The sequence below is a fragment of the Chiloscyllium plagiosum genome, unplaced genomic scaffold (genome assembly GCF_037043375.1).
Source record: "Chiloscyllium plagiosum isolate Xiang-an unplaced genomic scaffold, Cpla_swu_hap1 HiC_scaffold_16, whole genome shotgun sequence".
NCBI lineage: Eukaryota > Metazoa > Chordata > Chondrichthyes > Orectolobiformes > Hemiscylliidae > Chiloscyllium > Chiloscyllium plagiosum.
In genome coordinates, this window is record NW_028270154.1 from 89,206,032 (window position 1) to 89,232,862 (window position 26,831).

The 26,831-nt window shown below is 39.1% G+C and overlaps 1 protein-coding gene across 1 annotated transcript in view; it reads right to left on the reverse strand.

The window, feature by feature from the left end:
- LOC122556835 (matrin-3-like) overlaps positions 1-26,831 on the reverse strand; it is a 95,064-nt gene that overhangs the window by 41,391 nt on the left and 26,842 nt on the right. The window contains exons 3-5 of the mRNA XM_043704071.2: positions 2,242-2,303; positions 1,878-1,916; positions 98-213 (exon numbers count right to left, since the gene is read on the reverse strand). Coding sequence (XP_043560006.2) covers positions 98-213; positions 1,878-1,916; positions 2,242-2,303 — 217 coding nt within the window. The remainder of the gene's footprint in view (positions 1-97; positions 214-1,877; positions 1,917-2,241; positions 2,304-26,831) is intronic.

Below are 26,831 nucleotides of genomic sequence, written 5' to 3' on the forward strand. Positions count from 1 at the left end.
AAGAAATAGAATATTCATAACAAATCACTTATAGAGCAAAAGGTTTCAACACTGAGCATGATGGACAAGATGTAATATGACAGTTGATGTTCATTACCCCCATGGGATTCCATCCCTCCCATGCCTCTGTTCGATGCAAGAAAGGATCCAGATGGTGGGGGACCAAGAATACCTGGAGCCAGGTTTGTTGACTGTAAAACCAGAGGATCGCCCCTGGAAGCAATAAAATATCTTTAAGCAGTTCATATATGCAAAATCAGAAATGTAGTAGTATACAATAATTGCTGTTCTAACATTAACTCTATTGCAAAGAAGTTAAATGAAAATGAGTAACTGTATAGACCTTGCTTTAGGCAAAATATCTAAGCTTTCTTTGTGGTTACGACAGGATGAAGTGGAGCCTTGACAGCAGCTCATTCAAAAAGGATGGCAAGAATATATAAAATTATTCAGCTTTCATTAAAGTCATTTAGCTTAGCTGGAAAAATGAACATTAGAAGCTGACTGATTTCAGGGAGCAAGATATTAAACATAAAATAATTATTTACTCAAAAGTTCATGCTGTGATTCTGTTGATGCTAAGTCAAAAGTTTTGCAACAAAATGAATACTGGAAATAAACAAACAGTCTTGTTTAAGAGGAATCTCTACTCAAAGGGTTTCATGGTTTTGATTGATAGAAATGTACTGCATCCCAAACTTTAAGAAAGGAAATGCACATCAATTACGTATAAAATAGATTACATCACAAACTGTATCTGTAATGCTGTGTAAGAAGCAAGTTAGATTTTTACTGTCAAAATCTGCCCTGCTAACTTTAAGTGTCCTGATGTAAAACAAAACATTTGCTCATTCATGTCAGGTCCACAGATTTAAACCAATGAATTGCAATTAATTTTATTCAATTAATGTTACTTGATAAAGAACTTTCTCCAAACCTTTTTGGGTTATCTGAACAAAATGTTGCACGATCCTGTCATAAACACAATGGGGCCTTTCATGAGCAATGGTCCTTCTCAATACAAATATGAGATTGTAAAGCATCAGTGTAGATTCCTGGGGAGTTTATCCAGTATGACTTGTCTCGTGACAATTATAAAATGTGCAAGGGGTCAAAACGTAAACGGAGACTAACGATGCTGGACTTGGTAGATAATTCAGCACTTAGAGTTTTTCAACCCACTTGACCCAAGGAGCATCGAAAAGGAAGCTTCTAATGGTTAACAAAACATACGCTGCCAATAGTGCATGAAGTGGCGGCACAGTGGCTAGCATTGCTGCCTCACAGCTCCAGAAACTCAGGTTCAATTCCACCCTGGGCCAACTTTCTGTACGGAGTTTGCACATTCTCCCTGTGTCTGCGTGGGTTTTCTCCAGGTAATCTGGTTTCCTCCCATAGTCCAAAGGTGTTCAGGTCAGATGGATTAGCCAAACTAAATTGCCCATAGTGCCTAGGGGTGAGTAGGTTAGGTGAGAAATGTGGGGTTATAGGGATAAGGTAGCAGGATGGTCTGCTCTTCGGAGGGTTGGTGTGGACTCAATGGGCCAAATGGCCTGCTTCCGCACTACAGGGAGTCTATGGAAGTGTCACCCAAACATCACACTTCATAATGACAGCACACTCTATGATGAGGAGCCTTCAAAACTTTGTGATATTCTCTCATCTACATATGTAAATAGATATCAATAATGCCAACTAAAGCCCGTTAAGTTAACACATCTGAAACTTATTAGACTAATGGAAAGCTCACAATATGGAACTGCTCCTACAGAAACATAGGACCTAGAATTTATTCTTCATGGAATAAAAGGAAACAGAGTAATTGGACTAAAACAAATTTTGAACAAAGATTGTGTAGGCATGGCCAGAACACTTACATCTGTGGTGGGAGGGCATCCGGATTCCATTCTGGATATCTGGAAAAGACAACATAAGAAATCACAATTATTTAATTTACAAATCATTAGCAATTTTATCAAAAATTAGCAGATGATCTCTCAAAACCGTTATGTTTTATCACATGCAAGAGCAATCAGGTGCAGGAAGAGGATTCAAACCATAGTGTAAAGCCTTAAAAAATGTTTACAACCAACTCCGCCATCCCATAAACTTCTCAATTCATATTTCTTGAAGGAAGTAGATGAATTGATATAATTAACTAACCACATAAGTCAACAATAAAGCATTTAAGTCAGTAAAAGGAGACTATACAATATCATTAGCAAGTAAAAATCTCCATACATTTCCACAAGGAGATCACAAAGTCGTCTGTGTGTTGTACTTTTGTTGTGCTGGTTCCAATCCTATAAAGGAAGAAAAGATTATTAATATAAATACTAACAAGAATTAAAATATCCAATTTACAAAATATATGAAGTAGTAATTGACAAGCTTGATTTCACAGAGTGAATACCATAGTAGTGTATCAAAAGGCATAGATTATAACAACTATTTGGAATAGATGTTTTTCCACAGTAAACAAAAGGCAAATTCACCTACAGTTGTATTTCTCACACCTGAAACATTACCTAGATATTTCCAAAGAGGACAAATTCATAACCTTATGGATAAACAACAAGAAATGACAACACCTCCAGAAATTCAGCATTCTACAGACTTACAAGGTATTTGCTGGCCACTATCAGTACTGTTTGCTAATCAAAACAAGTAAATCATCAAATGAATGCATCAAGTTGTTCATTGATTAGATATATTTAAATTCATTCAGGGGATCTGGGCTTCGCTGGCAGGGTCAGCTTTATTGCCCATCTCTAGTTGCCCTTGAGAAGACAACGATAAGCTGCTTGTTGAACTGCTGCAGTCGATTTGGTGCAGGTACACCCACAATATTGTTATAACTGGATTTTACTGACCAAGTTTTTTCTGCATCTGGTCATTGACTGCTTCAGTCCATAATAACCCCCCTTTCTCTTCAGCATGACATCACAAGACAGAGACACTGATTCCTGAAGAAGGGCTAATGCCCGAAACGTCGATTCTCCTGTTCCCTAGATGCTGCCTGACCTGCTGCGCTTTTCCAGCAACACATTTCCAACACTGATTAGAAAGACCATTGAGTTGATTACAATCAGTTTCAAGGCAGTGATGAATGTGGTGGTGGCAGAACCTTTCAACTGTGCATACATGTCCACCATGTGTGCAATGGACTGGAACAAAGTTCAAGAATTTAGAGTTCCACCAGTTTGAGGGATATTAACACGGTAAAATCTTTTAAAAAGATCAGTCATTGCTTGTAAATTAGTTGGAATCAATTGCTTCATTGACACAGCTGCAGCATCTAGTGAAATACCACTGTTATTAAATAGGTCATTGATAAACAAAGTGCTGGTGTCTCTGTATTCAGAAAATCTGAAATTGTAATTTACTCAATTGAGACACTAGAGAGTTAATTTACTCTGCTGATCTGCAGGAAACTGGATGACCCGAGGCTAGAGTGGGATGCCTCTGACTTACAGGTAGATTGTAAGGAAATCACATTCCCATCTCTTGGCATTCAAAGCCATTTGCATGGCCATTTCCTAGTTATTCAAAAGCCATTTACATTGTCATCTCCTATTGCTTACATTTCCCTCTCCTATTCAGAAATCAATAAGAACATGACAGTTGGAACTTGACTACTCCCCTATTGTTAAAAAAAAAAATGATTTGCAATAGATTTGACCTTTAAGGGATGATTGGCATTAACTTGTTTCTGGAGGGTTGTCTTGTGGGCATTACTAACTATGATGTAAAGATTTTGTATAAAGGAACAACTGTTTCCGTTGTTCAGATTGCTTCCCTGGAAGCAATCGCAAGCATGGTGAGGACTGTTCAGGGCTTCTCCAAAGCTTGTTCTGTACTGTACTTAATAAAATTTGGCTGTTGTTCACAGAAGTTAGTGTCTGCAGTTGCATCAAGTGTGTAAGGATCTCAAAAAAAGAACTTAACATAATTGGGACATTATTATATTCTTTTAGTAGAACATAACCTCTCTGCAGAAGAAAATAATGAAATGTTATTGACAAGAGTACAGAAATTTAGAAGACACAAAATCAATTGTATAAAACTACAAGAGCATTTTTACCCATCTGACCTCCAGAGGTTAGTAAAAGATACAGGAATAAAGCTTGAAGAAAACATCAATTTATAGAATTACAAAATGTGGTAGATGTGAGATTTGCATGAAATAGCAAAGGACACCATCACAGCCTACACCAAGTCCACTGTTAACAAGAGATTTCAATGAAGTAGTGTCTATGGAGTTAACGGTTTGGGATTTTAAAAAAAAGCATTTTCAGTTTACAATCTGTAGGTTTGGCAACCAGAGTTGGTCAGTCAAACATAAATACAAAGTAAAGAAAATAATTGTGGATAAGGTAATAGAAACAAGGACAGGAGCTAGAGTTAGACTACCAGCAAAATGTCTTACTGATATCCGGGTTAAACTTGTTAATGAATTTACAAGACTGTACATCGACATGGACATAATCACTATGAATGCCCATTTAGCAACGGGAAGTATGAAAGAAATTTTGTGGCAATAGACAAAACAATTCAAAGTTTTGGCAATTCAGACAAACTGTAAATTATCAGCTGCAGTAGTGTGGGCTCTCCATACCAATAATCAGCTGCAACCAGTTAGAGGATATAATCCATATTAGTAAATTTTTTATAGAAATCCTTCCTAAAGTTCTGCCAATAATGAGTTGTCAGTCCCCAGCATGGGAAGGGATGAAATCAGCTCTATTTTTTCTTACATCCTTTTAATACATTGCATGCAGAAATAATTGTTATTAAAGCCAAAATCTCAGGGGGAAAAAAAAATTGGCCATTGGAGAACAGTTTCAGTTAGGGAGGCGTGGTTTAAAATAGAAGTGAGGGGTTTAATGAGTGGAAAGACTTGATACAGATGAAAATATAATATTGAAATAAGCATGGGAACTAGCTAGTTCAGGAATACTTTTCATGGATGTTAGCATTTTTCATAGAAGTATGGGAAGAAATTTTAAAAGCGACTCAACAATAAGACCCATGGAGGCCTAAATCGAGAATAAGTCACAAAGAGCTAATAGTGCATGGAATTAGACTGAGGACCACTATTGAAATTTAAAACTGAAACTGGAGGACAAAGGAAACTAATTTGAAGTTAGTGAATGCTGCAACTGCCAGGTACCCAACTGCCTTTTAAATACAACTTCAAACTTGTCAGAAATACTCACAAAAGAATATTTGGAACTTTACTGTGGAGCAAAAAGATGTTAGAAATATACATTGTTACGAAGTTGGGTACGGTAATTGCAAATTGGGAGGCAGAAAGTTAAAATTTGGTGTTTGGAGAATTGTAAAATGCTTGGGGGGGGGGGGGGGGGGGTTAAAGTACTGGTGGTCCCTTTAGAAGATGGCGCTTTTTCTGTGCTCAGAGATTTAAAATGCAAGTACATAGGGACCCCGAATTGAAATATTTGCATCAAAAGGCTTTATAATTAGCAGACCAAATAGCAGTTTTAACAAAGACAACATGAGACAGAGCATTGAGTACAGGACTTGGGAGGTCATGTTGTGGATGTACAGAATACTGGTTAGACCACTATTGGAATATTGTGTGCAATGCTGGTCTCCATCCTATTGGAAAGATGTTGTGAAATTTGAAAGGGTTCAGAAAAGATTTACAAGAATGTTGTTAGTGTTGGAGGATTTGAGCTTTAGGGAGAGGTTGAATTCGCTGGGTCTGTTTTCCCTGGAGTGTTAGAGACTGAGGGGTGACCTTATAGAGGTTTACAAAATTATGAGGGGCATGGATAAGATAAATAGACAAAGTATTTTCCCTGGGGTGGGGGAGTCCAGAACTTGAGGGCACAGGTTTACAACCAGAGGGGAAAGATATAAAAGAGACCTAAGGGGCAACGTTTTCACGCAGAGGGTGCTACGTGTATGGAATGAGCTGCCAGAGGAAGTGGTGGAGGCTGATACAATAGCAACATTTAAAAGGCACCTGGATGCCTGTATGAATAGGAAGGTTTTGGAGGGATATGGGCCAGGTGCTGACAGGTGGGACTAGATTGGGATATTTGGTCGGCATGGATGGATTGGACTGGAGGATCTGTTTCTGTGCTGTACATCTCTGACATCTCTATGACAACAGGTTTTTGCAGTTAGCCAATTTGAACCAGGCACATATACCAAAAACCTATTAAATTTAAATCTGATGGTTTTGACAACTTAAGACCAAACCTATTGTAAGGTACATTGATATGTCATCAAGGGTATAAAAGAAGGGAATAGTTGGACAAACACTCCAGAGCTACCTGCCATCCGCCAGAGCTAACAGCCCATAGCTCTCAAAAGAGAATCACTGGCTCTCACAGTCATCTATGTCTTGGAGAAAGCACCATCTAAATAGTAACGGCATCAACATCAGAAGGTTGCCTTGACAGAAGAATCAATAGAGAAGGCACAGAAAATTCCAAAAGACACACAACCTGGCTGTAATTTTGATAGACTAAATTCTACTTTTTTTATATGAGTAGGACTTTTTTTTTTAATTGGAACAGCATACCACTAGAATCTTGTTTTATACAGGAGTATTTACTTAGAAGGAATTTATTTGGTTTGTTAATAGTTTAGTTAATTTGCTCACTATTAGAGTTAGAATAAATTGTTACTTGTTGATTTTAGAGCGAGCGTTAGGTATTTATTTTGTTTAACCACTTGAAATTGCTGAGAAGGTTACACCACTTTTCATACTCTTGACAGATGATAGGACACGATACTCCTCTTTAGGTGTTGCGATTTTAGTTCAGATGGGGTCAACCTCCACTTTATAATAATGTCATTTTGTATATTTTTATTTGTTTTTAATTATTATCAATATTACACATATTTCAAAAAGGAGGCACGCCCAAAAGTAAATACAAGTTGAAATAGATGACTTTAATTAAGGGACATTGGCTGAATATTTAACTGCGCTTATAGGGGAAAACAGATAATCAGTGTGGTTGGAGTTTGTGATGTGTGAACTAGAAATCAAACTGACTAGAGAAGTATATGACTGGATCCGTCAACCTGCACCTTTAATGCTTGTATTTAAGACTAAACACATTTCTTAGAACCCAAAGGGATGCAAAAGAAAATCATAAGAGAAGTCATTTAAAAGAAACTCAAGTGCAGCAAGTCAGAAAAAAACAATTAACTGAAATAAAGAGTGAGAATTTTGTGGGCAGAGTTTAAATTTTGTTCCAAATATTAGTTTGATAATGACTATCACAATGTAATCTTTCTTGGGTCACAAAATTTCCAGAAGACTACTGGAAAATTATAACTTATCAAGCTTCTTTATTTGACAACTTCCATATACAAACAACACTATGCCAAAATAACAACATTGCATAAACTAAATGTGTAATTCTAAACTTTTGGCCCATATCCTTCTCAACATTTATTCAATTACTTAACCAAATATCTTTTAAACTGGGTCATTGTACCCGCATCCACCACTCCCTATAGACGTCCATTCCATACACAAACCATGTAAAATAATTGTCACTCATGCCTTTTAAATCTTTCTCCTTTCCCCTTAAAAATATACCCCCTAGTTTTGAAATAACCCATCCCCACCTTGTAAAAAGACACCTGCCATTCACCTTATCTATACTCCTCATGATTTTATAAATCTCTATATAGGTCACCCCTCAACCTTCTACGTTCCAGTGAAAAAAAGTCCCAATCTATCTAGCCTCTCCTTATGACTATTTTCTGGCAACATCCTGGTAGATCCTTTCTGAACCCTCTCCAGCTTAATAATATCCTCCCTATAACACGGTGACCAAAACTAGACAGTACACCAGATGAAGCCTCACCAACTTCCTACACAATCTCAACATCACATCTCAACTCCTGTACTCAAAAAGTCAGAGTAATGAAGGCAAGCGTGCTAAATGTCTTCTTAACCACCCTTCATCCAAGTCATTGATATAAATTATAAACAGTTCAGGAACCAGCATCAATTCCTGTGGCACATCACTTGTCACATCTTACTAACCTGCAAGAGACCCTTTGCACCCACTTCCTGCTTCCTATAAGCATACTAATCTTCTACCCAATGCCAATATGCTACCCCTTATACCCTGAGCTTCTCCTTTCTGTAATAACCAATGATGATGTGACAGCTTATCAAATGCCTTCTGAAAATCTAAATCCAGTATATCCACCAGCTCCCCTTTTTGAAGAACACCAATATATTGGTGAAGCATGACGTCCCTTCCACAATGCTATGTTGATTCTGTCTGATTACCTTGAACTTAGAGTGCCCTGTTACAGCTTCTTTAATAATAATGTGACTAATATTTTCCTTATCACAAAGGTTAAGCTAACCGATTGGCCTTCAGTCTCCTTCCATTTTTGAATAAACAAAACATACGTTCACTATCCTCCAATCTAATGGGACTGCACCCAAATTAAGGGAGTTTTGTAAAATTAAAATCAATGCATTATAGAACATCACAATGCAGTACAGGCCTTTTGGACCTCGATGCTGCACTTACCTGTGAAAACAATCTGAAGACCATCTAACCTACACAATTCCATTTCATCCATATGTTTATCCAATGACCATTACAATGCCCTTTAATTTGCCAAGTCTACTACTGTTGCAGGCAGGCCATTCCATGCCCCTACTACTGAGTAAAGAAACTACCTCTGACACTTGTACTATATTTACCACCCCTCAATTTAGAGCAATGCCCCCTCTAAATTGTTAGTCATCACCACCTGAGGAAAAAGGCTCTCACTGTCCACTCTAACCCTCTGATTATCTTATATGTCTCAATTAAGTCACCTCTCAACCTTCTCTAACAAAAACAGCCTCAAGTCCCTCAGCCTTTCCTCCTAAAGCTTTCTCTCCGTACCAGACAACATTCTAGTAAATCTCCTAGGGTCAGGTGAATTGGCCATACTAAATTGCCCGTAGTGTTAGGTAAGGGGTAAATGTATGGGTATGGGTGGGTTTTGCTTCGGCGGGTCGGTGTGGACTTGTTGGGCCGAAGGGCCTGTTTCCACACTGTAATCTAATCTGATCCTCTGAACCCTTTCCAAAACTTCCATTCTTCCTAAAATGCAGTGACCAGAACTGTACGCGATGCTCCAAGTGCAGCCGCACCAGAGTTTTGTATAGCTGCAACATGACTTTGTGGCTCCAAAACTCAATCTCTCTACCAATAAAAGCTAACACACCATACTCCTCCTCAACAACCCTATCAACCTGGTTGGCAACTTTCAGGGGTCTATGCACATGGACACGGATAGTTCTCTGCTTATCCACACCACCAAGAATCTTACCATTAGCCCAGTACTCTATATTCCTGGTGCTCCTTCCAGTGAATCACCTCACTCTTTTCTGCATTAAACTCCATGTCACCTCTCAGCCCAGCTCTGCAGCTTATCCATGTCCTTCTGTACCCTGCAACATCCTTCGACCTATCCACAACTCTACTGACCTTAGTGTCATCCACAAATTTACTAAGCCATCCTTCTATGCCCTCATTGAGGTAATTTATAAAAATGACAAACAGCAATGGCCCCAAATAAGAACCTTGCAGTATCTCATTGGTTAGATATTTAAGATCCTAGGATGAAGTTTATCAGGAGTCAGGATTTGTCAGAGCACAGCTCCAACAAGTTACCCTGTATCATTTTTCTGACTGTTGCAATTTTTCCTGAGTTGTTGGTTCTCTTTCATTTTCTAATTTATGTTTGCTCCTGGAATGTTACTTGTAACCTCTACAGTAAAGCAAGATGCAACATTCCAGTTCAGTTGTTCCGACTTTTACTTAATTGTCAATATTAATTCTTTAGTTTCACTTTGGAAAAAAAATCATTGCTCACTTTTTTAACATGTTTTGAAAAAAAAGTTTCTGCTTCTACATTTCTGGATAGCCTATGCTCAAGACTCTGCTTTCACCCTCTTTATTAATATTTTGGTTATACTTTGCTGTTTTTATATTCAGTCCAATCTTCTGACCTACCACTGTCTTTATACAAATATGCTTTCCCCTTTGGTTTGAATACTATCTTTAACATTTCTAGTTAACGACAGGTAAGGATCCATTCCTTGGAATGTTTCTTCCTTGTTGGAATCTATACTGTTCATCCTGAAACGTCTTAAATGGTTGCCTCTGCATCTTTACTGACCCATCCTTTAACCAACTTGCCAATTCACTTTAGACAGCTCTGATTTCATGCTGTCATAACTGCTCTTTTTTTTAAATTTTAAAAACAGTCTCTCATCTACTCTTCTCTCCCTTAAATGGAGTGCAAAATTCATTCAGAGAATAGCTACTGTTTCCTAGAATGCCTTCACTACAAGATTAATTAACCCTATCTCACTGCACAATAGCAAAACAAGTCCAGCTTGCCCTCTTGTCAGTTCCAGAGGATGCTGTTTGCCGAGGGGTCTAGCAAACTATCCTGAATACATTCTGTGAACTCTTCACCTAGATCACCTTTGCCCATCAGATTTTTCCAGTCGATAAGTAGATTATAATGCCACAGGATTATTGCTGTGCCTTTCTGACAAGTTCTACTTATTTCTTCCCTTACACCGTCCCTGCTACAGTGGGGTTGAGGGCTTGTACAAAACTCCCTCAAATTACTTCTTGTCTTCATCATTTCTTCCTAAATTGTTTCTATTTATTTGCTTCCTGAACTTAGGTTACCCCTTTGTGTGTCAATACCATTATCAGCTAACACAGTCACCCTTTCAGCTCTTCATATCTTCCTGTAATTTTTAAACATCCTGTGCCTTTCAAGAATCAGCATAAACCATGTCATCATGCAGCCATATTTACACAATGGCTACTAGATCATGTTTATTCATTTCTATTTGCACTCTCAGTTAATTTGTTGTTTCAAATGCTACTTGCATTCTGATACACAATCTTAGTTTTAATCTTTTCCTCAGTATGTAAATACTAGCCTTATCTGTTGGTTGATTCTTAAGTTTCAAACTCTGTCCTTTCCTGTCAGTCTGTTTATCATTTCCTTTATTAACACTTTTGTGTTTGGCCTTCATTTAAAAGTTTCACATACCAAATCTTTCCAAATTTGACCTGGTCACCCTCCACGACTCAACTTTATGACTCGTCTGAACGTTTTTAAAAATGTGCTTATTCTACTGTCAACACTATCAACATCTTTTCATTAAGATCTCAAAGGTTTAAGCACCTCCTCTTTGGACAAAACGGCATTTTAACGATTTTCCAGAAGAACTCTCTGACCTTACTGTTAAGGTACTGTGTGGAACCTTGTGTTCAGCTTAGAGTAATCTTTCAAGTTGTCCAAGTTGCTGTGAAATTATCGTGCTTATTCAAATTTTCTGCCTTTCTTTAGTGAATTTGTCAAAGGTGCCACTACATATCTGTAGATTGGCACAAACCTTACACAAAATTTATACTTGCCAGTATGTCACAGAATTTCACATTTTGTTCTAGCCATGGGAGTTCTCCAGGTGAGTGTTACCCTTGTCCAGAAGTATGACACAAAAAATCTTTCACACCTTTGTTTTGGCATATTCAAATTCAGATTCTTAACTGCACTGGCTCTTAGTTTCATCAAATGGTGTGAAAATTCTTCCCAGTTTTGGCTGAACTCAAATTCGCTGAGGTAGACACCTGAACTGCTGTGCTCTTCCAGCACCACTAATCCAGAATCTGGTTTCCAGCATCTGCAGACATTGTTTTTACCATAATAATTTAGCGCTTCAGTGACTTTACTGGTAAATCTATAGTGTTTTTCGTTCAAAATGATATTGATAAAAATCTATCTAGTATTAACAATCTTTAATTTCTTTGGCTGCGTCAATGGAAGTTGGAATACAAGTCAGCTTTTGTTGCAGTGTTGATTTGCAATAAATATAGTACTTCTGTGATCCATCCATTTTTGGCACCATCACAATAGGTGAACTCCAGCCATTATGATTCCATTCAACAATATCACTCTCGATTATGAACTTCATCTCTTGCCTAATTTAAACGAATTTCTCTGAACTGAATGTGTAAGAGCTTTGTTTTGTCAATAACACACCACCCTACATTAACAATGTATTGCCAAAAATGTTGTTCCACACCTTATGCAGAAATGGAGGTTGCAATAGCCATTATAATAGTGACTTTGATAATTTTCCAGAAGATAAAATGATCTAACCTTTTCACATCTTTATTATCTAATTGTGGGAGGATCAACTTTTGAATTTTCAATTTCTGATTCAGTTCTCCAGATCTGAAATTTTTATGTCACTTCCTTGTCCTTTCAGTGCAAACAATACTCTGTCACAATGTCTCGAACATACTAATATGAATCACACGCTCATGTTTTTCAATGCTGTCTGGAATACTCTCAGTATGGTAATGAACCAGGCCAGGTGTTTGATTTAGTGGTAGGTGAGCACTTTGGAGAGAGGGACCATAATTCGGTTACGTTTAGTTTACAGATACAAAGACATAGATACATGCCACAGAGGAAGAGCTATGGATGGGGGAAGGGCAATTATACTACAATTAGGCAAGACTTATGAGGCATAGAATGGGGCAGCAAAACGCAGGGGATGGGGACAATCGAAATGTGAAGCTGGTTTAAGGAACAGACATTGCGTGTCCTTGATAGGTATGTCCCTGCCAAGCAAGGAGGAAGTGATAAAGGTAAGGGAATCGTGGTTTACTAAAGAAATTGTATGTCTTGTTAAGCAGAAGAGGGAGGCTTATGTGATTTTAAGGCAAAATGGTTCAGATGAGGCAATGGAGAGTTACAGGGTAGCACAGAAGGATTTAAAGAGAGAGTTAAGAAGAGCAAGGAGGGGACATGAGCAGTCTTTAGCAGGTAGAATAAAGGAGAACCCTAAAGCTTTCTATAGATACGAGGAATAAAAGGATGACTAGGGTAGGAATAGGGCCAGTCAAAGACATAAGTGGGAACTTGTGTCTGGACCCAGTGGAGATTGGAGAGATGGTAAACGAATATTTCTCATCTGTTTTCACTCAGGAAAAGGAGAACATTGTAGAGTAGAAGACTGAGATACAGGCTTAAAAGTCACACAACACCAGGTTATAGTCCAACAGGTTTAACTGGAAGCACACTAGCTTTCGGAGCGACGCTCCTTCATCAGGTGATTGTCAGGTGAAAGCTAGTGTGCTTCCAATTAAACCTGTTGGACTATAACCTGTGTTGTGATTTTTAACTTTGTACACCCCAGTCCAACACCGGCATCTCCAAATCATGAGATACAGGCTATTAGACTTGAAAGGACTGAAGTTAGTAAGGAGGAGATGTTATCGATTCTAGAAGGTGTGCAAGTAGATAAATCCCCCGAGCCAGATGGGATTTATTCGAGGATTCTCTGGGAAGCTAGGGAGATGGCGCAGCCTTCGGCCTTTATCTTTAAGTCATTGTTGTACACAGGTATAGTACCAGAGTACTGGAAGATTGCAAATGTTGTGCCCTTGTTCAAGGAGGGCAGTAGAGATAACCCAGGTAATTATAGACCAGTCAGCCTTACGTCTGTTGCAGGAAAGGTTTTGCAAAGGATTGAGAGATAGGATTTATGATCATCTAGCAAGCAACAATTTGATTGGAGATACTCAACATGGTTTCATCAAGGGCAGGTCATGTCTCACAAACCTCAGTTTTTTCAGAAGATGACCAAGCATGTGGATGAAGGTAGGGCAGTTGACATGGTGTATATGGACTTCAGCAAAGTCTTTGATAAGGTTCCACATGCTAAGCTACTGGAGAAACTGGGAGAAAGTTAGGACTGCAGATGCTGGAGATCAGAGCTGAAAAATGTATTGCTGGAAAAGCGCAGCAGGTCAGGCAGCAGCAAAGGAGCAGGCGAATCGACGTTTCTGGCATAAGTCCTTCTTCAGGAATGAGGAGGATGTGCCAAGCAGGCTAAGATAAAAGGTAGGGAGGAGGAACTTGGGGGAGGGGCTTTGGGAATGCAATAGGTGGAAGGAGGTTAAGGTGAGGGTGATAGGCCAGAGAGGGGGTGTGGGCGGAGAGGTCAGGAAGAAGATTGCAGGTCAAGAAGGCGGTGCTGAGTCCGAGGGTTGGGACTGAGATAAGGTGGGGGGAGGGGAAATGAGGAAGCTGGAGAAATCTGCTTGGCACATCCTCCTCATTCCTGAAGAAGGGCTTATGCCCGAAACATTGATTCTCCTGCTCCTTTGATGCTGCCTGACCTGCGCTTTTCCAGCAACATATTTTTCAGCTACTGGAGAAACTGGCTTTCTATAAGGAGGCAACAAGTGGTGGTTGTTGGAAATTATTCGGCCTGGAGTCCAGTTATTAGTGGTGTCCCACAAGGATCTGTTTTGGGATTACTGCTGTTTGTCACTTTTATAACTGACTTAGACCAAGCACAGGTTAGTAAGTTTGCAGCTGAGATTAAAGTTGGTGGACAGTGTGGGAGAACGTTGCTGGTTACAGGGAGACTTGGATAAGCTGTAGAATCTAATCTAATCTAATCTAATCAATTGGGCTGACAGGTGGCAAATAGAGTTCAACGCAGATAAACAGGAGGTGATTCACTTTGGGAAAAATAACAGGAATGCAGAATACTGGGTCAATGGAAAGAATCTTGGTAGTGTGGGTGTGCAGAGGGATCTTGATGTCCATGTACATAGATCCCTGAAAGTTGCCACTCAGGTTGATAGTGCTGTTAAGAAGGCATACGGTGTGTTAGGTTTCATTGGCAGAAGGATTGAGTTCCAGAGCCGTGATGTCACGCTGCATCTGTATAAAATGCTAGTGCAGCCTCACTTGGAATATTCTGTACAGTTCTTGTCACTCTATTACAGGAAGGATGTGGGTGCATTGGAAAAGGTGCACAGGAGATTTACCAGGATGTTGCCTGGTCCAGAGGGAAGGTCTTCGGAGGAAAGGCTGAGATACTTGGGTCTGTTCTCATTGGAGAGAAGGCACCTAAGAGGCGATTTAATAAAGACATATAAGATGATCAGAGGATTAGATTGGGTGGACAGTGAGAGTCTTTTTCCTAAGATGATGACATTGGCTTAAACGAGGGGACATAGCTGCAAATTGAGGGTTGATAGATTTAAGACAGATGGCAGAGGTATGTTCTTTACTCAGGGAGTGGTATGGGCGTGAAATGCTCTGCCTGCCAATGTAGTTAACTCAGCCACATTAGGAAGATTTAAACAGTCCTTAGATAAGCATATGGATGATGATGTGATTGCATAGGGGGATGGGCTTAGATTAGTTCACAGGTCAGTGCAACATCGAGGGCCGAAGGGACTGTTCTGCACGATTTTGTTCTATATTCTATAACTTACAACGTTTAGTTTCTTTTTGATTTGTCAGGAAATTTATGCCTGTAATGGTTCCCAGAGACAGTAATTCTCATGCTTTGTCTCCATAAGTAAAATTTAAAACCTTCGGTCTTTTTGTCGGCTCTAATTTTCATAGTTCATCAAGCACAGAATTTTAGCCAACTCAAATGCTATGATTCTTTTGTCTGAAACTCGAAGCACGATCTTTAGTAACTGCCTGGCCTTTGTTCTGATGCAATTTCTGAGTAAACCGTTAATAGAATTCTCCCAATTCAGAATCTGTTTGTTGCATTTCTGTTCAAGATGCTGGGCTAAACATGGTAGTCCCTTTGCCTTCATTCTTTCTTAAAGTTTGTATTGAATTTCCAAGTCATTGGCCCTTTTTCACAGAAAGAGAGAAGTTTATGGGGCTAAGCTCTCATCACAACAGAGTCAGGATACAATCCAGAATGTTCCTCTTGTAACATCTCAGTTTCTTTTCCTCCTATTGGTTGTTTCACTGTCTTCAGCAAGCCTAATATTTTTGAACCTGCTAGGTCATTGCCCAAGTGGAAATCAATTCCTCTTTAGGTATTTGTTTCACTACGCCAAGTACAAATTCTCTATTTACTAAGTCACTTTTTTGTCCAACTTTCGATACTGGAACTGGTTTGCATCCTAAATGAAGAGTTTGGAGAGGATGCAAAAGAGATTTATCAGTTTGTTGCCTTCATTGGAGTGTAGATACAAGAAGAGTTTGCATAAACTTGGGATTGTTTTTGCTGGAGTGTCGATGGCTGTGGGACCACCTGACTGAGGTATATAAAATGATCAGAGGCATGGATAAGGTGGATAGTCGGGAGTCTTCTTTCCAGGTTAGAAATGTAAAATACTAGTATACGTAGGTTTAAAGTGAAAGGGGGAAAGTTTGAAGGAGATGCGTGAGGCATTTTTTTTTAAACATAGTGTGGTAGGTGCCTGGAACACTCTGCCAGTGGAGGTGGTAGAAGCAGATATTATTACAATGTTTAAGAGGCATTTAAACAAACACATGAACAGGCAGGGAATAAAGGAATACAGACCAAGTGCAGGCAGACTGGATTAGTTTAGAGTGGTACCATGGTTAGTACAGACAGTGGGTGAAAGTCCTGCTCCTGTGCAGCTCTCTTCTATGTTCTAACCTCCGTATAGACCTCTAGTTAATATTTTCTCCCTCCTTAGCCTTGTTCATTCGAAGGAAACATGTTCTCTTTGTATCACAGCTCTCCTTGTAGCACCCATTTCCTTTCAGGAGGCCTCCTTTTCTGACTATTTGTTTACAGTTCCTATTATTACAATTGGTCTGCCATTTAATTTCCAGCACTTGTCTTTGGTATTTTGTTCTATTACAAAAGGTAAAAATCTCACAACACCAGGTTATAGTCCAACAGGTTTATTTGGAAGCACTAGCTTTCGGAGCGCTGCTCCTTCATCAGGTGGTTCGGAGCAGTGCTCCCAAATAAACCTGTTGGACTATAACCTGGTGTTGTGATTTTTGACTTTGCACACCCTACTCCAACACCAGAACCTCCAAATCATACAAAAGATGAGCATTATTTCCTATCAAATTTTAGTTCTGATGTTTTCAACTTTATACTTTTCCATTGTTCTCTTTATTCCCTAAAATTGGTACCTCTTCTATTTCTCCATTTTCTTTGTAGATTCTCATATGATCATTTCTCCATATATCTGTGAGAGATACCTCAAGTGTCTGGTAGAACTGCAGCTTTTGGACCTTTGGTGCTCGCCAAAGTAAACTTTTAGTTCTGCAGGCATGCTATTTCTGAATTCTTCCATAATCATGAATTCCCTTATTTTCTCAAATAAACTCTAATTGCACTGAAAGAATTAAACCTATATCATTCCCCTTTCCTGATTTTCTTTCTAATGTCTAATTAAGGTTGTTTCTTGTACCCCTAAATTTTAATTGATAAGCTTCAGGACTGCTTTTTAAAACAATTTCATAGTCTGCAAATTGTTCTTCTGATATTCTTAGCATTGAAGGTCCACACATGTGCACAGCTAACTTTTCAAATGAGGCAAAATGTCTTTAAATTCCATCCTGACTTAATATAGGAACAAAATGCAGATTTTTAGTGAAATCAAATTTCTTAGGAGTCATTCTCTGACAACTCCCTCTTCTTTCTTTTATTCAAATTTTTTCTTTGATTAAGTTAAGTTGTCTGATTTCCTTGCCTCTTGGGAGCTTAAGCATTTTAAAATTCTGTTTCCCATTCAATCATCCTTTACCTTTCAGTTCTTTTTTTGTAATTATTGTTTTATTCTCCCTCCTCTTTCCAAATTAAAGATGTATTTACAATTCCCCCTCCTTTTTTTTGCCCTGTCTTTCCATTTCTCTTTTCTTCCAATTGAAGTCTTTCTTATTTCTTTCCCTCAATCAAATTTCTTTTCATTTTTAACTGTGTTTCATCTAATTCCATCTGTGACATTTCAATTTCTTCCAAATTCTACTTGTTCAGTTCCTTAAGCACCTCATCTTTGGCAGATCCCGATTTTATCTCTATTAAAAGGCATTTGGATGGGTATATGAATAGGAAGGGTTTGGAGGGATATGAGCCAGGTGGGATGAGATTGGGTTGGGATATCTGGTCAGCATGGACAGGTTGGACCAAAGGGTCTGTTTCCATGCTGTGCATGTCTATGACTCTACCTGCTAACACACTTAATTTTGCATTAGTTAAGTATTTCAAATAATCCATTCTTACGTCTTTTACTTCCAGAAAAATCCTAGCAACATTTAAAGCCAATTTGAAAACCCAGTGTTATGAAAACTTCATAACACTCCTGTTTGATATCCAGAGTCTTCACTTCCCTGTTTCGTTAAGACTAACACAACACCATTTAAATTCAATTAATTCAAATCCCGACCAATGCTCTACATTTATTGCGATCCTAGCTGATTATACTCCAGGACAAAGTCAGACCATAGGATGAAATCTGGTCATTTTGTATTGTTTATAGAACAGGGAACATTACAGCGCAGTAGAGGCCCTGCGGCCCTTGATGTCATGCTGACCTGTGAAACCAATCTCAAGTCCATCTATCCTATGCTATTCCATTTTCATCCATGTTTATCCAATGTCATTTAAATGCCCTTAAAGCTGGCGAGTCTACTACTGTTGCAGGCAGGCCATTCCACGCCCCTACTACTCTGAGAAAACAAACTACCTCTGACATCTGTGCAATATCAATCACCCCTCAATTTAAAGCTATGTCCCCTCGTGCCAGCCATCACCATCCGAGGAAAAAATCTCTCTGTTCATCCTATTTAACCCTCTGATATGTCTCAATCAAGTCACCTCTCATCCTTCTTCTCTCTAACGAAACAGCCTCAAGTCCCTCAGCCTTTCCTCGTATTTTGTGCAATAGCCTTACTGAAATCCATGTACAGCTTAACCTTCACCTGTATGGTCACCATCTCAAAGAACTCAATAAGGTTTGTGAGGCATGACCTACCCTTCACCAAACCGTGTTGACTATCCCTAATCAACTCATTCCTCTCTAGATGATTATAAATCCTATCTCTTAACTTTTCAAACACATTACCCACAACCGAAGTAAGGCTCACTGGTCTATAATTACTATGGTTGTCTCTACTTTCCTTCTTGAACAGGGGAACAACATTTGCTATCCTGCAGTCTTCTGGCACTATTCCTGTAGACAATGAAGACAAAGATCAAAGTCAAAGGCTCTGAAATCTCCACCCTGGCTACACAGAGAATCCTAGATAAATTCCATCCGGCCCAGGGGTCTTAGCTATTTTCACACTTTCCAGAATTGCTAACACATCCTCCTGGTGCACCTCAATCCCTTGTATTCTCGTAGCCTGTTTCCTAGTAGTCTCCTCAACAAAGGTGCCTTTTTCTAGTGCGAACAGAGACGAAAAATATTTGTTTAGCGCTTCCGCATCTTCTGACTCCACGTATAAATTCCCACTACTATCCTTGATTAGCCCTCATCTTACTCTGGTCATTCTTTTATTCCTGATATTGTCGTCCCGCACCCATCCCCCCCACCCTCCTCAGTTGAAGCAAAACGCTCAGAGACACAGTATGGCTTTATCTCTTTCATCTTCCGGGCCCTTGAAGAAGAGAGAACAATCGCCCATGTGCACAGAGACATGAGTTCATGGTCTTCTCTGGAAGAGTAGTTTCTCAATGAACTATATAGTCATCTTACAGGGAGGAGTATCCAGATAAGGCAACATACATATTAATTGGGTGACCGTTATAATCAGCGAGCATCAATAATAAAGATTAAGCCATCTGCTGTTACACAATGAATTTTGTTAACGTTGTAGACAATAGACAATCGGTGCAGGAGTCGGCCATTCAGCCCTTCGAGCCTGCACCGCCATTCAATATGATCATGGCTGATCATCCTTAATCAGTATCCTGTTCCTGCCTTATCTCCATAACCCTTGATTCCACTATCTTTGAGAGCTCTATCCAACTCTTTCTTAAATGAATCCAGAGACTGGGCCTCCACTGCCCTCTGGGGCAGAGCATTCCACACAGCCACCACTCTCTGGGTGAAGAAGTTTCTCCTCATCTCTGTCCTAAATGGTCTACCCCGTATTTTTAAGCTGTGTCCTCTGGTTCGGCACTCACCCATCAGCGGAAACATGTTTCCTGCTGCCAGAGTGTTGAATCCTTTCATAATCTTATATGTCTCAATTCTAAACTCAAGGGTATACAAGCCCAGTCGCTTCAGTCTTTCAGTGTAAGGTAATCCCGCCATTCCAGGAATTGACCTCGTGAACCTACGCTGCACTCCCTCAATAGCCAGAATGTCTTTCCTCAAATTTGGAGACCAGAACTGCACACAGTACTCCAGGTGTGGTCTCACCAGGCCCCTGTACAGCTGCAGAAGCACCTCTTTGCTTCTATATTCAATTCCTCTTGTTATGAAGGCCAGCATGCTATTAGCCTTCTTCACTACCTGCTGTATCTGCATGCTTGCCTTCATTGATTGGTGTACAAGAACACCCAGATCTCTCTGTACTGCCCCTTTACCTAAATTGATTCCATTGAGGTAGTAATCTGCCTTCCTGTTCTTGCCACCAAAGTGGATAACCATACATTTATCCACATTAAACTGCATCTGCCATGCATCTGCCCACTCACCTAACTTGTCCAGGTCACCCTGTAATCTCCTAATATCCTCATCACATTTCACCCTGCCACCCAGCTTTGTATCATCAGCAAATTTGCTAATGTTATTGCTGATACCATCTTCTATATCATTAACATATATTGTAAAAAGCTGCTGTCCCAGCACGGATCCCTGCGGTACCCCACTGGTCACTGCCTGCCATTCCGAAATGGAGCTGTTTATCACTACCCTTTGTTTCCTATCAGCCAACCAATTTTCAATCCAATCTAGTACTTTGCCCCCAATACCATGCGCCCTAAATTTACTCACTAACCTCCTGTGTGGGACTTTATCAAAAGCTTTCTGAAAGTCCAGGTACACCACATCTACTGGATCTCCCTCGTCCATCTTCAGAGTTACATCCTCAAAAAATTCAAGAAGATTAGTCAAGCATGATTTCCCCTTCACGAATCCATGCTGACTCTGTCCTATCCTGTTACTACTATCCAGATGTGCCGTAATTTCATCCTTTATAAAAGACTCCAGCATCTTTCCCACCTTTCACCTTGTTAACTGACATTACATACTGAATGCTACCTTATCTTGTTAAATAGCTCTACATAATGAATGCTTTTCCATCTTATTAACCCATTACCCTTGCCTCCGGCGTCCCATTGTTAACTAAGTTCTTATCTGATCTGAGTCATGCTCAGCTAAACCTCTTGCTTCACAACACTCAAATCTTAACACTTTCCCTGCCTGCTTATATCCTATACACATTCTCAATATAGCTATAGAAAGCCTTAGGATGTTCCTTGATCCTATCTACCAATGACTTCTCATGTCCCTCCTGGGTCGTCTTAGTTCTCTCTTTAGGTCTTTCCTGGCTAACTTGTAACTCTGAAGGGCCTTAACTGAGCCTTCATGTCTCATCCTAACATAAGCCTTCTACTTTCTCTTGGCAAGAGAGTCAACTCCTTTAGTAAACCACAGCTCCCTCGTTCAAACTACTTTCTCCCTACCAGACAGGTACATACTTATCAAGGACATGCAGTAGCTGTTCCTTGAATAAGCTCCACATTTCAATTGTGCACATTCCCTGCAGTTTCCTTCCCCTTCCTAAATCTTGCCTAATAGCATCTTAATTGCTCTTCCCCAGCTATAACACTTGCCTTGCAGTATATACCTATCCCTTTCCATCGCTAAAGTAAATATGACCGAACTGTAGTCACTGTCACCAAAGAGCTCACCTACCTCCAAACCTAATACCTGGTCAGGTTCGTTACCCAGTACCAAATCCAATGTGACTTTGCCCCTTGTTGGCCTGTCTACATACTGTGTCAGGAAACCTTCCTGCACACATTGGACAAAAACTGACCCATCTAAAGTGCTTGAACTATAGTATTCTCAGTCAATATTTGGAAAGTTAAGGTCCCCCATAACAACTACCCGGTCACTCTCACTCCTATCGAGAATCATCTTTGCTAACCTTGCTTCTACATCTCTCGAACTATTTGGAGGCCTGCAGAAAACTCCCAACAGGGTGACCTCTCCTTTCCTGTTTCTAATCTCAGCCCACACTACCTCAGTAAATGAGTCCTCAAATGACCTGCCACTTTAATACTGTCCTTGATTAACAATGCCACATCTCCCCCTCTTTTACCATCTTCTTTGTTCTTACTGAAACATCTAAATACCGGAACCTGCAACAACCATTCCTGTGCCTACTCTATCCATGTCTCTGAAATGGCCACAACATCGAAATGCCAGGTACCAACCCATGCTGCAAGTTCACGATCTTATTCCGGATGCTCATGTTGAAGTAGACGCATTTCAAACCAACATCCTAAATGCCGGTGGCCCTCTCGCGACCTTGAAACCTTATTTACGATCTCACTACTCAACCTCCTATATACTGGAATTTTAATTTAGATTCCCATCCTCCTGCTGAATTAGTTTAAACCCTCCCGAAGAGCATGAGCAAATTTAATTAGCAAGTTCAGTTAATTAATCAGGTGATTAATCTCAGATATCACAAATTAAAAAAAACCTTTGTTTCATAATGGAACACAGGCATTAAGAGAATGAAAGCAGAATGTTGAACTCAGTTAGCAACTGTTTTCACTGAAATGCAGGAGTTTGAGAGGCGACGTGTGAGAAGTTTGTAAACTTGTGAATGGCATAGACAGATTTGGAAGTATGAGGCTTTTCCCCCAAGATGGGAGGGGTTCATTACTTAGGGACACAGGTTCAAAGTGCTGGGAGTGGTTTTGGGGGGGGGGGGGGGGGGGGAGAATTAAAAAGACATGCAAGGCAAGTTTTCCACACAAAGGTGGCAACTCCATGGAACGTGCCATCAGAGGTGCTAGTGGAAGCAGATACAATAGCAGTATTCAAGAAAAGATGTCTTCTAAATCAACAATGAAATAGATTGCCTATTCTCAAAGGAAACAGACTCTGGGCACTCTCTCATACAGGAATCTGGAATGTAGTCTCAACACTGATCTGGCATCACACTAACATGACATGACTTTTCAACAGCTAATCCTCACATATTTACTCAGTTTCTATTTTAAGGCTAGGAAAATAATTTTCAGCACAGACGCTCCCAGACTTACAAATGCTCATACTTACAAACATGATCCTATGCAGGGTGTAATTTTAAATATCCAACATACAAATATTTCCTACACTTAAGAATAACTACTTTATATTATCCTGCATGCTGTTCTGACTTACATACAAGTTGACTTGAGAATGGACTTGAAAACAGAACCCATTTGCACCTCAGAGTGCCTGTACTAGGTTACACATCATATGAAGCTATTGCCAGGCCCAGTTTAATTGCCAGGATCAGATCACAATCAGACTGAACAGTATTTTTCCACAAATTGTATAAATGTGAACAATGTTCATACATCTATAAATCCTCATCAGACCAGGTGTGGAAGGAATAAACTTAAAGAAAAATTAGATATGCAAAAATGTTATCAATCAACCATAAGCAGTGATACCATGTACTGAATAAATCTGGACATTTATAATCCTTTAGAAAAAATTCTAAAGGCTCTTAAAGTCTCCTAAGACCCTTTGCACAGAATTGTGAAACAAAGACACATTAAGAAAGATTCGGACAAATATCAAATATTGGTCAAATGAAGCAGAAGGACTAGCTTACAGTAGAGACACAGGAAGGTTTAGCAAAGGATTTACAGAGCTCAGGGCCTTGGAAGCTGAAGACAATGGCCAGCAATGGTAAAGCAATGAAAATTGAGGAGTCACAATAGGTTATTAACATTAAAAAATAAACATCATACAAGTGAGGTTAGACAATGATGTAAGCATATTTTCCATTCATTTCCGTGATAAATCACGTTCATGCTGTAACACAGCAGTAGTCCAGCGGAAGGCATTTGTATCTTCTAATATTATCAGGATGTAATTTCCTATTATCCAACTGCTATTATCAGGAAACAGATTAGCTAAGGACGAAATGCTAAATCAAAATCACCCTTTTCTAAGCCCACAGCTTTGATACATTTTAACATCAAGGTTTTAAAAATCAGATCTTGAGGAAACGCTGCAAGATGTGTTCAGAACAATATGTAACTTTTAAGTTTAATTTATATTTTGTATTATCTCTGTTAAGAAGCAAGAGGCTTGGAACTAGTCTCATTTCAAAAAATTGTTCTTGTGGGCTTCCTGGTAAGAATTCTGAAAGCCTGCTTATTTACATGCAGTTTATTGAAACTTTGCAACCTCTTGAAGTGAAGAGATGGGGCTTAGTAGCCTAATGAAAGAAAGCAAAAAATCTGTGCTGGTGCCTGCAGCCGAAGGGCACGTGAAGACAGAAAAATCGAAACATCACATCTGTATGCAAGAAAAAGCAAGAGTGTGGATGTATGAACGCTAAACTCCAGAGTCAGAAATCCTGCAAAATTGCTGGAAACTACGTGCAGAGAACTCGTGTTAACTCTGAAGTTAGAAGTAAATGAGTTTAATTTGCAGTTTGCATTAGGTGTCAGAGGAAGAGAGACAGCTGAAGAAAAAGCATCTGGTGTATGCACAGAAATACTCTAAAAAGAAACCAATTCCAGGTGTACCACCCCATGCAAGATGCCTCAGTGTGGAGATAGTTTTACATCATCACACTGAGGTTTTAAAGTTTGTATGGATAAAAGAAACACAGTGAATATGAATAGTTTTCTGGTATTTACAATGAATCCTTCTCATCTTTTTGTCTACTTTAATCTATTTCATACTTTGTTTCCCTTGCTTGAAAGATGTGCCATTATGCGAAAGGTACACTGGAAAATTTCTAAATGCGACCACTAACTTTTATCCCCAGGTTTTAAAAACGTTAGGGCCTATTAAGCTAGTTTTCATGCTGGAATTTGACTTCTCCTAGCTGATGGTAATACTGGACAAGAGCAAAGTAAAGGCTCATCCAGGATCAAACATTGTTGAGCTTAAGATTGACCTGCGAATCCTTAAAGAAACCAGTACATAGGTGGACATAAAAACAGGCACTGCTGTGAAGTATATTATGCGGGTTAGAATTTTAAAATGGCTTTGATTGTTGCCAATTACTTGAACAATATTATTAAAGTGATTTGCCAGCATTTACAATTGAAAGGAAAGAAACATGAAACTGATGTATCACAGTTAAAACTACTTAACATTCAGTTGCAAATGAAACAAAGTCTGAAAGCTTGAACTCGAGGGAGGGAGACAGAAATTAGACAATATGATTAGGTTGAAGAGAAGATTAAGATAAAAGAAGAATGAAGAGATAACAGTTCAGAGGATGACTTTGATTCTACCATGGCTCAATATTTTTTCACTCAAAATGGTTGATCCAAAGAAATACAATCAGATAAAGGTTCAAATTTTTGCTATAAATTTTCAAAGAAATGAGTAGTTTAGTCATAAAACAACTTATATGTTCATCTTATTACACACAGTTGCAAAAAGCATCAGAAAGATTGCATCAAATGTTAAACTCCTTGATTAGAGCCTAATGTCAGGAATGATGGAGATAAAGGAGTCCTCTTATTTTTGAATATATTAGGGACATCCCTAATGAGTCCACAGGACACTATTTTAAACTGATATACAGGCATCAGGTGAAAGGGCCCTTGAAATTAATGAAAGTAGGGTTTATAAACCAAAGGTAAGAGATTATCCCAACCTACATGCCAAATTTCCAGGGACATTTAACTAAAACTTGGGAGTTATCAAAAAGGCATTTGGAAGTTGCTTAGCAAACAAGGAAAGCTAGAAGAGATAGAAGGTGGCAAAGCATATGTTTTGTTGGGGAGATGTCAGTTTTGTTACCTGTCTCTGGTGAACCATTGAAAGCAAAATTTACCAGATCTCAAATTAAAATGAAAGTTATGTGAAGTATGTAGTGAGCATGCCAGATAGGAAAAGAACAGCGAGTGTGACATGTTAAAGTGATACTACGACTGGAGATAGAAAAACGTTGTGTGTTTATACCATTGCTAGTATTACGGAGGGAGACAAAGAGAACACAGGAATCAAGAATGGAGCAGAAACTGAAAATTTGACAATTCCACCCGACAGAGTCCAGATTCTATACCTTGACCCAGGAACAAAAATCAGGACCTTCTAATATTTGTTCTTATTTCAGCTACAGAAAATACTTGGTATTTGGGCTCAGGGGAATTAAAATTATACAGGGATTTCACACACAAGTGCAGAATTTGTTTGTTAAACCATTTGAATTTTTAAAAAATACAGAACATGAAATGTTGAAGACATGTCACAAAATTTCTTCATAACATTTCTCTGCCTTGAACACAATACTTCCCAGCATTCCAAAGTCTGTGAAACTGATAGCAATTAACAATTATGCCTGATGGAGAATTTGAATCTTATGCAAAACTTTGAAAGGTATTATTCACATTAATTTACAGTTCTCGTAACAAATTAGCAGGTTTAATAGCATGTCTGCCCTTCTATCTGTTCCAACTGACATTAAAGATCTGTAACACAATTCAAAGGAATGTAGTTGTCCTATGCTTTGGCTAACAACCAATTTTCGCTTGGTTAAAGAACAGAAACTGTCATTCATCCTACATTTATATTTATGAGATATGCACTTGCTTATTCAGCAAGTCGCCAAACATTCAAAGTTATTTATCGTATGTGAAACTTCTGTACTTCAGATATGAACCAGATATCAATCTAAACATAATATTCTTGATAATTACATAGGAACTGAAGCATAAATATATAGAACTGGAAATGACAAGTAGAGCAAACACTAGGATTTTAATCATTAAGTGAGTGAAGCCCAATGGATATATTCTCCGGACAGTATTATCATAGGCTGCTATA